Here is an 11378-nt window from a genome sequence, read left to right as displayed (position 1 = left end):
GAGGGAGCTCTTCTTAATATTTTGACACCAAAATCATGTCGATACACCTTACCGACTGCGAGTAAAGCCACCCACGCTTTAACTTGACAGACTGTAGAAGATATATTTGGATTTCTTTTCATAAATAAGGAGCACCAGTACTTTCCAGATCGACCCTTTGTATATAACGTGAACCTGTCATCTAACTTTATAATTTCGGGAACTGTGTTTATAAATCATCACTCTTGACAGGAAATCCAGATTTGGCCAAATTGATGGAATGCTCTGCAATAGCGTTTTGCTCTGCATCTCGGGGGACACTTGATTACCGGCAAGCTTGGTGGACAATTGTTTTTTCTTTCCTGAATACTTTGCAAAGCTGCAGCTTTTTGGTTTTGTATATTTAAAAGAACTGTGATTTTTCTGTATTTTATTGTCCGGAGAAGTCTCTGTATAATGAATATGACATTAAAAAAATATATTTGCGCTCTCGTGACACAAAGGAAAAGCATGTAATTAATAACATATTCACTTACCTCTCAGCATGTCAAACATCAAGTCTTTATTATTGTCATTAATATAACATACCTAACCTAATATTTATTTTTGAAAATAGTATTTGTTAATTATTTATTTGATGGTATTGTCTTTCTTTGAGTGACCTTTGGGTTTCACTGTAGATGGAATAGTTTTCACTTAATGCTTATTTTTCTTAAAATTTTCCCTCTGTTTTGACTTTTAGGCCGTACTCTTTCGTTGGATTCGGTACTCAGGTACTAGCGTAATGTCTCTTTGTTGCTCAGACTCAGACCCTTTATCCTGGGAGTTCAGTGTCAACCAAGGTTCAGACTATTGTAGTCTTTCCGTCTCTTGGAACTGTTTATGTGAATCAAGTGTGCTACTTGAGTCCATTTAATGTTTCGTAAATTTAACTTAAAGTCTGTCTTTCCTTTGCTTTTGGTTTTCGTAAAGTGATTTTCCCGACTTGATGTCTTCTGGTGTTGTGGGAAGTGACGTGTCAAATGACGTATGACTTCCAGTTTCGTCGGGATTGATCGTTGATGAACGATCATGGTCGTAGCTTCCGGAGGCTACATCTTTTCTAATTTTCCCAAGCAACCAAAAACTTTTTTGGGTACAAAGTGCTTGTTGGCTTCGACTCGAGGACACCTAATATGGATTACTTCGATAAAGCAGTTAGACGCATCACAGTAGAATTTAAATGTAAAGAACAAATAAAAAAGTAACCATATTTGTGCTTGAAAATGTCTGATCCAGTCAATCTAAAATATTAAGCAAATGGCGAGTTTATGTCAATTTTTTGAGGCACTATATTGCAGATATTAAATTCAAAATGAACTTCTTATCTGAAAATATGGATTTTTAAAATTTTAAAGTTCAGATTACCTGAGTTATTATAACATTCACTTTATTTTTATTTTTATTTACTATTCATTATAAAAATATCTGTCTATTTTCAACAATTGGTGCACTCTCGGTAATTAGTCCCTACATCCTACAAACCATTTATAAACCATACAACGCTTAAAATAAAAACTTGTTTAAATTTGTATTTAACTTACAGATACATATTTTACCTAATTTAATAATAAAGATTTCCAAATACTGATTGATAAATGTATCAGAATTAAACTTTTCCTCCAGATGGTAAGCAACCTGAAATCAATGTATAATTTTGATCAATCCATCTTAAAAAATTATGTCACTCTTGAGTTTTTACTAATTTACTAAAGGTATTTTATTACTAATTACTCTATGATTATTATAATAAAAATGTGCACTTTCTAGGCGGTTTAGAATTTTTTTTAAATTGTCTCAGATTTTTTAAAGTCGAAAAGTAATTTCTAAAATAGGCCGTCCAAAAACTACGTCACATTGTGACAGAGGGAAAGCTATAAACGATTTTGTGACGATTCGTGACGTAGGTTGTTATATGATTTATATATTTTTATATATTTATATTTTTATATAGTTTTTAATATTTATTAGTGATTTTTTTACAAATAATATATCTAAATACAGACCTTGCACTGTTTTAAATGATTTATATTTTTCCCTTGTTTTCAACAAATTTCGGTACCAATAACCAGATTTTTCGGTGAAAGTTCATTTACCTAGTACATTTTTGGCTGAAATTGATCAGTTTTATTTTAAAATTCAACTTTTGAATTTTTCAGTTCAAATTAATCTTTTTCGCTGAAAATGTAACTGTTTGATTGTAAGTCGAACTACTTCGATATAAATTAATTTTGTTGGTTTAATTTTAAACTACTTTTCTGAAAATTCGTTTTTTTAATTGAAAATGTAACAAGTGCATTTTTTTTAATTGAAATTTTGTATTTGAAAATCCAACTATTAATTTTTTTATTGAGAATTTACCTTATTTAGTTGAAGATTCTACTACTTGATAATAGTTAAAATATGTTGTTGAAACATTCATTTCTCTTCGTTAAAGGATTTAGTATTTTGATTAAATTTTTTTTTTTTGTTTTAATATATTTTTTTAAACTGCAAATCAAACTATTCTACTTTTGGTTGCAAATTGATCTTTTCTAAATGAAAGTTCAAATATTATGTCACAAATTTATCGATTTTGTTTGTAAGTTCGTCCTTCTTTGCAACCATAATAATTTTTATTGATTAGAAATCCAATTACTTGGTTGAAAGTTTAACTATTTTGTGAAAAATTCATTTTATTTGTTAGAAGACCACCTCTTTGCTTGCAAAAACTACTTTATTGAAAATTCTTTTTTTGGGGTTGAAAATCAATTTTTAAAACTAAATATTTAACTGTTAAAATTTAGTCAAAAATGTTATTATTTTGTTATTAATTTAACTATTCTGTTGGAAAATGATCTTTTATGGTTAAAAAATTACCTGTATTGTTGAAAATTCAACGATTTCGTTAAAAATTAAGTTTTTTCTCTAAATTTGGTCTGTTTTTATCAAAAATGCGTCATTCTGGATTCGAAATCCAGAAATTTACCTTTTTTGGGCAAAAGTTCTTGATTGAAAAGTCATTCCTTGTATAAATATTCAAATGTCTTATAAAATATTCTTTTTTCTGGCTTAAAGATGAAACTATTTGTTTAAAAGTGCAACTGCTTGTGGTTGTAGTTTAATCCTTTTTTGTTTGAGAATTAAACCATTTAGTTGAAAATTCATCTTTTTTGGTGAAAACTTTATCTCCTTTAAGCAAAAGTGCAAATGTTTATTTAAAAAATAATCTGTTTTGGTCTTTTTGTTTCAATTCATATGTTTTAGATTTAAAATTAAATTTTTTTGGCCTCGTATCGAAACGCACGCTGTAAGCGTATGTACGCACTTGCGCATCATACATGTCAGCTTTTTGCATGTGCTTTTAAGTGCTTTATTTTTTACGTACTACGTAAAAATATAATATTTCCTTGAATTACTACAATTTGCCATTTTTAAACTTATGATTCACTTTTACTTTTAGAATACTAAAACACTTATTTCAAAACAAACAAGGGCATTCCGGTCTTCGAGCCTCTTTTCAGTTGGTCAGCCACTGACGCGGCCGAGACCGTACAAGGACCGTGGTGGGAGGTGACGAAATTGCAAAAAGTTCGCTGTATTACATTTTTCGTTGAGAATTAATCTTTTTTAATTAAAAATTTAACTCCTTGGTTGAAAGTTGAACCTTATTATTAAAAATGCTTTTTTCATGTTGAAGATTTATCATTTTAGTCGAAAATTTTTTTAAATTTGTTGAAAATTTAATTATTTTGTCAAAAATTCAACTATTCCGTTAAAGCGTCGTCCCTTTGGGTTGAATATTCACCTGTCTATTGAAAATGTGTTATTTTTTTAACTCTAAAGTTTATCAATTTGGTTGTAGATGTAACTCTTTGGTGTATGATTATTTTTTGTTAGTCGAAGACAAAATTTTGATTTAAAGGGGGCGGGTGTTCGTAGTTGTGAATTCACAATATAGAGTTCAAGCAATGTGTATTAATTTGTGAGGAAGAAGGGAATAAACGGAAATAATTTTCAAAATATCGTGACGCAGTTTTTGAATGGCCCCTTAAGCCCGGAAATAAATTTTTTTACATACGTTTGCTGCTTTTTTTCCACCCAATATAATTCTTGTTTTTTTTGTTCTCAGTGGTGAGCCAATCCTGAAGCGGTTTGAAATAATCCAATATACCAGAACTGCTCATTTTCCTTTCACCTGTTAATACTTCCATTACATCTTGCCATGATTTAGAGGCGCCCAGTTTTAGCATAGATCTGAAATTCGATTTTTATATTATAGTACTTTTCTCTTTATTAAAAAAAAACTTATTTTTACACATTGATGATTTAAGTTTTTAAATTGGTTCCTAATTATCCAAGTCAATGAGTGACACTCCTAAAATATTAACCAACGCCTCACTTCCCTCCCTCACTTCCAATAATTTCCTCAACTTCCACTTAATCCCCTTACTTCTGCATCCTAATTTACCTACATTTCCCCATCCTTCATCTGCCCTCGGAACCTCTTATCTCATTTTTTATTTCACCTTCCTTCATTTCCCCTAATTGAGCTCCCCTTATTTCCCTAACTTTCCGTCCCCTTATTTCTTCTTAATTCCGTACTTCCCCCACTCTCAGTTCTTATACTTCTTCTCCTTCCCTTCCCACATTTTATCCCACTCTTATTATTACTTTAATGTTAGAAAACATAAAACAAGTCCTAAAATTTCTCGATGATGGATATTTTCTGTTTGATATCATATGTTCTTGATAACAATTTATACAAAAATTGATAATAATTTGAAATTAGCCTAAGAAATAAAATTTAAATCAGTTTATCATTATTTTAATGAACGAAAATTCACACTAACTTGAAAAGATTTCCAGCCTTTGTACTGCTAGTTATATCACATTCCTGAAGAGGTTTAGTTTTCGGATTGTTGGGATCGTATTCTCCAGCTTCTATGCACAAGGATCTTTGAAACTGAAACTGAATCACATATGCGACAAAGTACCTTAAATATTCAACATCCGCAGCTACGTGGTATTTGGCTACAGGATCTAAATCATCTTCACTCCTATCAACTGGTGGCTCAAGTCCTTGATATTCTTCCACTAATTTCCACCTACAAATAATGTTTGACATAGGTAATTTGTAAATTTAATAAAAATGAAAATGAGCAAAAGTAGGTACCGCGCGACCACAAAAAAAATTTCGTAGCCTATTTAAACGTTAATTAAGTGGATCAAACCTGCCCCTTTCATGTTATACCTTTCCTATTTTCCCTACTTTTCCCTCTCCTTACATTCAATCCCCTAATTTCCCCTACTTCATTCCTTATTTCATTTACTTCTCCTATTTTTACGTCCCTAATTTCCCCTCAACTAACTTCCCCTGACTTTCCTTTTCGCATTGCCTTCCAATTTTCCTGCTTATTCTCTTATTTCCCTACAATTCCCCTCCTTCCCTCATTCTCCCTTACTTCCAATCCCCTTATTTCCCATACAGCAGTTATTCTCTTTTTACCTCAATTCCCCATCCCTTGCTTTCCGTACTACCCTTAATCCCCTTATATATAATACTTTTACTCCCCTTATTTATGATATTTCCCCTCCCTGCGTCTTTCTTATTTCTACTTAATTCCAACCCTTCATTTACTATTTTTCGGCTCTCCTCTTTTGGCCTACTTCCCCTCTCCTTAAATCCTCACACTTCTTCTGCACTTATTTCCCATACTCTACCGCTTATTTCTCATACTACTTCTTCCCTTATTACCTTAATTTTCCCTTCCCACATATACTCTACGTTTACTACTTTCACATACTCCATTTTCCTTCTATCCTCCTACCTCTTAATACCTATCCCCTTATTTTCTCTACTTCCCTTCACCCGGCTCACCTGATTTTTTCCTCATTTCCCGTAACGCCCCCTCCTTATTTACTCTACTTCGGCTCTCATATTTTTCTTTACTTCTCCTCCCCTCATATCCTCACACTTTGCTTGCACTTATTTCCTCTACTGGCTCCCTCCTTTCCCATACTACTTCTTCCATTATTACCGCTATTTGCCCTTCCCATATTCACTATACCTCCACTATTTTCACGTCCTTCATTTTCCGTCACCCCTTCTTCCTCACCACGGTTCGCATACTTGTTCCCACATTTCGCGTAAAGCCCCTGAAGTGAATTGAAAAAAACGATCGAACGTACAAACGGTAGTCTCTGCCTCTCTCTTAAAGTACACCTTCTAGACCTGTCTTTAATCACGGCTCCCTGTTGTGTCCTATTTAATACCCCCACTATTCCCACGCTAAGGAAAGCACGTATATAATCTCGCTCTAAATCTCTGCACTATCTTACTACAAGATTTTCTCACTACTCTACCACTCTGCAAGCTCATTTGTACTCATGCGCGTCCTCAATTAATTAGTGTACTCAATATGAAGGCAAGCGCACGTTAAGCTTCACTTCCGGCGTGCAGCCCCACTGCCATACACATTTTATTATTTATAATACAATTAACTAAAAAATTATTACCATGATACAAAATTTTTTTCATTGTTTTTTCCCTTAATATTTTTAATGTTCACCAAAGACTTCACAATATGTCAATGAATTTTTATGAGATTTCAATAGATATACAAAATATCTAAAAATTTTAATAAATTAAAAAAAATGTTCTCATAAATTAGTAGCTTGCATTGAATTATAAACATTTGAAGAGAATTACAAATATGTGTGGATATTTTACAGGATTTTAAATATTACATGCGTTTTTAAAGAATTTTCTTGAATTTCGGAAGATTTAAAAGGTTATATAGGGTTTATAAGATTTTAGAATATTCTAAAAGATTTGAGGTGATTTCAGCGAAGTTTTGGTATTTATGAATATTTCAAAGGATTTTAAAGTAATTTTAAACCGATTTCATAAAATTGACATCGAATTGAATATAACTTTAAGAGATTTCAAATTCTCTGACTAAGGTAATTTAATTAAATTCCTAGGATCTGAAAGGATTTCGAAGGGTGAAGGAAGCTGCGTATTGTAAGAACATGATATTGTCATCTTTTCGATCGTCAACTGTAAATTACTTAACGGTACTTAATTTTCTTCAGGCCCTGAAGAAGTCTTGTAAAAAAATCAGGCCAAGAATAGGTAATTGGTAAACAGTCATCGGTCATGGGTCAGAAATGAGGGTCAAGAGCTACGTGTAATGCAATACAATTTTAAAGAAACTTTGGCATGATTTTTGTACTTTTAATAAATGTAACATTAAAGGTGTAGAGTTTTCAATTTGAAATTAGATTCTAGTATATTTTTCGCTTTATAAAAGCAAATCAGTACACTACAACCTGGATTTAAGTACGGCTTGGGGCACAGCTCACTGTGACCTTGATCATAAATCCAGGGATTCCATACAAAAACAGTCAGGGTCGTGTAAACTATTTATGTTGGTTTTAGATGCATGCTTAAAAATGCCAAGGACTGCAAATCTAAGTACATGGTAAAGCCACGTTTCAGTGCACTTGTAAAAAAACTATGCATACCATTTACAGTTATACTGATCCTTAGTAGTTCTTCCCCTAAAAACTTCATAACGCCACAAGTCCACGATGTAACCGAACGGAAGGAAAACTAATTTCTCCAAACTCATCAAATACAATTGGTTTAAAGAAGCCTCTTGATCTGTTGTATAGTTTCCCAATAGTTTTATTTTTTGCAGATGATCAGGTGTAGAAGTACTTAAACCTATGACATCTGCAGCTCCCTCTCCAAATCCTGGATTTGCAGCATTTCTGAAGACTATAGGTTGGTCCTTGTACTGCAAATAGTTCTGAATGTGGCTCATTTCATGATGTACAATGTCAAGATAGTCTGAGTTGATTTGGGTGCACATTTTGATTCTAAAGTCTTTACCATCCCTGAAATCCCAAGCATTTTCATGACAATCTACTTCTCGATCAGTTGGTTTTACCATAAGAGAATTCTTCCAAAAGAGTTCAGGCATAGCACTCATGTTCATGGACACAAAAGCGGATTCTGCTAGTCTGAACATTTTTATCGCGTCATATTCTGCAAAAAAACTACGAATAAATGAAAGAGCATGGATATATTTAGAAAACAAATTAATAAAAATATTATTAATTAAAAATTAGGTTTAAATCATTTACAGTACCGAGACTATCTAGTTTTCTCCAAGAGCAAACCTTGACCTAGTGTATCTTGGAACTGACAATGAAGACGGCGACTTGTCAAGCCCAGCTTAAAGGTCAGCACCCTAAGTAGAGATACAATTTGGACGCAGGCACAACGCATTATCTACAGTTCCCTAAATTTTTTTTCAAGTTTGGAAACCGGTTTGCTCCTTTATTTTTACACCTAAATGGCACTTGCCTATCTGGCAATTCGAAGATAGTGCTTTAAGTTGATACCTCAATGCTGCATTATGAAGGACGGATATAATTTGAATAGCAGGCGCAAGTGTTAGTCGCCGTCCCCATTATTTAATTTTTCAAGACTGTCTTTTCCTAGCCCAGTTCACTCCGCAATACCTCTTGATTTTTTATTTTCATTTGAAAATTTCATTTTAAAGTGTGATTTTTAGAATATGTTTGACACTCTAACACTAAAGTTTCCTATGGAATATAAAATTTTTCTTTACTTTGTGCAACCAGAGCTGCCGTAACATCTGGTAACATCTTGCCAGGGTAAGGAAGAGTAAAGTCAGCAATATTTGTCCATGTTGCACCCCACATTTCACCAAGTAAATGAGCTGGAATGGGTCCATCCTTTGAGACAACAGAATCTCCATACTTCTGATTCAATTTGCTTCTTACGTAAGCATGGATTTGTAAGAAAAAAGGCTTCAGTTCCCGCCAAAGATTTCCTGAAACAAAATTTTAATTAAAAATATGGATTATTTAATAACACAGCCACACAAAAAAAGTGTGCGGATCTGGTAACAAGACACACGTATTCCTATGGATTTTGGGGCACTGAAATCAAATTCGGTATCAAAAATCACCCATCACGTCATGGTTAATCCATAACCTCAAAAAAGGACGAAAAATCATGCACTGAGGCAAATAAATTTCAAAATAATGCCAGTGGATCAAATTTTCACTTCAAAAACATGCCTGATATCAACTTATTTAACATAACTTTACCCAACAGAACCTGACCTCACCTAAGCTGAATTAACAGAAATTTATTGAACTACACGTAAAGCTCTGAAAGCATATTTTCCCTGTAGTAAATGTGTGCTACATCGAGCCTAACCTAGAAATAAATCTAACCTAGCCTCACCTTTCCTAACCTCACGAAACACAATTAAACTGATTCTGTTTTCCCGTTGTGTTTGCTGTACAGTTTTATTCAGCTTCGGCTTAACCTATATAGAGGCTTAACCTATCCTAACCTAACAAAACCTGACCTAACCTAACCGATTACGCTGGCAACCCTGTTCTTGCGTACTTTCATATTTTGACATTAATAGCAGTAAATGTCTGGAGTTTCGTAACCGCTTGTTGCTAGCATTATTCGCCTGTGTCTGTAACCAGGACACCTCCACGTGGTGACAGTCGGCAACGGATCCACATTGGCTAAGTCCCTGGGTAAACGGCGTTCATGCCGTCATGGCAGACACAGGTAAAAAGTGTATTACGATGCAGGGAAAAACCCCAGTATCGGCATCTGGTCAGGGTGGGGAAGCGGGCTCTCCGACGTCGTCATCATACAACCGTAGCTCTTCATCAATGGATCACTTGTTTGGTGTAGAGTCTCATGCTACAAGGAAAAAAACCAAGAACATTTCTCAATCGCATGCCTGCAAGAATAGCTCAGATTCATTCTGTTACATTTGCAGTAAATATGAAGTGAGCAGTTTGCGAAAATCAATCGACGGGGAAGTGAAAAGTCTTTACGAAAAGTGTTTTGACCGTAAATTGCTGCACCAAGAAACAAAATGGGTTCCTCACGTCATTTGCAATTCCTGCAGACTTATGTTGTATCGTCTAAAAAATTTAAACAACGAAAAGTATCGCAAGTACTCTACACCAACCACATGGAAAAAAACCCCTTATTGAGAAGAACTGCTACTTTTGAATGAATTCCGTCAAAGGGTTCAACGCCAAAAATAAAAATAATATTTCGTACATAATGTGTGCACTGCTACAAGAGCAATTGAAATTAATAAAAATGCACGCCAGACTGATTTAAGCGCTTTAGAAGATGATATAATGGAAGTTGAAAGTCAACGTCATGGAGACGGTAGTAAAACCAGTGATCGAACAAAAAATAGTTCTGATGATTCCGATGAAAATGACGAAAAAGATGACGAATATGGCGTACATAAAATGCAATTGAAGGTTCGAATATCAGTGTCGCAACTAGAAGTCAATGATTTTATTAGAGATCTTGGATTACCGAAAGACGGCGCTGAATTTGCCGCTTCATTTCTAAAAAGAAAAAATCTTCTAGAGCCAAAGACAAAAGTTTCATTCTATCGCGACAGGGACAAAGAATTCAGAAAGTTTTTCGTTAAAAACGAAGAGACGTCTTTAGTGTACTGCACTGACATTAACGAACTAATGAACCACTTGAAGAAAAATGTGCACAGAGACGAAGAATGGCGACTTTTCACTGATTCGTCAAAACGCAGCATTAAGGCTGTTTTACTGTATAACACGAATACTTAAGCTCCTATCCCTATAGCTCACTCAACGGTCATCAAAGAAGAATATAACAATTTTAAAATGCTTCTTGAAAAAGTTAATTACACGAATCACAAATGGCAAATATGTGGTGATCTCAAAATCATAACAATGATATTAGGCCATCAATCGGGTTTCACGAGAGAGCCATGCTTTATATGCCTGTGGAATAGCAGAGATCGAGCCAATCATTACAGCAAAAAACATTGACCTTTAAGAGATTCATTCAAACCTGGTTCTCATAATATCATCAACCAAAGCCTTGTCGATCCAGAAAAATTTTTACTACCACCTCTCCACATAAAGCTTGGGCTCATGAAGCAATTTGTCAAGGCGTTAGACAAAGATGGACAATGCTACAAAAAGTTAGGCTGCTTGATGAATTTGAGACTTCACTTTCTAGATTCCCATCTGGATAAGTTTCCAGAAAATGTTGGTGATTTCAGCGAAGAGCAAGGGGAACATTTTCATCAAGACATAACAGTGATGGAACAACGATATCAGGGTAGGTGGGACGAGGTCATGATGGCTGATTCTTGCTGGATGTTGAAAAGGGAAACGAATGTAGGCCTTAAACGTAAGCGTAACCCTTTGCATCGTTCCTTCGAAGAAAAAAGGGCACGTTATAGCAGGCAGAAAATAGACTGAAGTAGGTCTATAAATCAATTTAATTACGATAAAAAGCA

General features: G+C 34.1%; 1 protein-coding gene across 1 annotated transcript in view; it reads right to left on the bottom strand.

The window, feature by feature from the left end:
* Nucleotides 1–1466: 1466 nt before the first annotated feature.
* The window catches only part of LOC117178342 (angiotensin-converting enzyme-like), a 19089-nt gene continuing 9177 nt past the window's right edge, over nt 1467–11378 (bottom strand). Inside the window, exons 4-8 of the mRNA XM_033369759.1 lie at nt 8643–8867; nt 7528–8053; nt 4851–5105; nt 4079–4254; nt 1467–1656 (exon numbers count right to left, since the gene is read on the bottom strand). Coding sequence (XP_033225650.1) covers nt 1628–1656; nt 4079–4254; nt 4851–5105; nt 7528–8053; nt 8643–8867 — 1211 coding nt within the window. The 3' untranslated portion in view covers nt 1467–1627. The remainder of the gene's footprint in view (nt 1657–4078; nt 4255–4850; nt 5106–7527; nt 8054–8642; nt 8868–11378) is intronic.

The sequence above is a fragment of the Belonocnema kinseyi genome, chromosome 8, assembly GCF_010883055.1.
Source record: "Belonocnema kinseyi isolate 2016_QV_RU_SX_M_011 chromosome 8, B_treatae_v1, whole genome shotgun sequence".
NCBI classification, from domain to species: domain Eukaryota; kingdom Metazoa; phylum Arthropoda; class Insecta; order Hymenoptera; family Cynipidae; genus Belonocnema; species Belonocnema kinseyi.
Note: the sequence above shows the minus strand (reverse complement) of the source record. Positions and strands in the feature narration are given on the sequence as shown.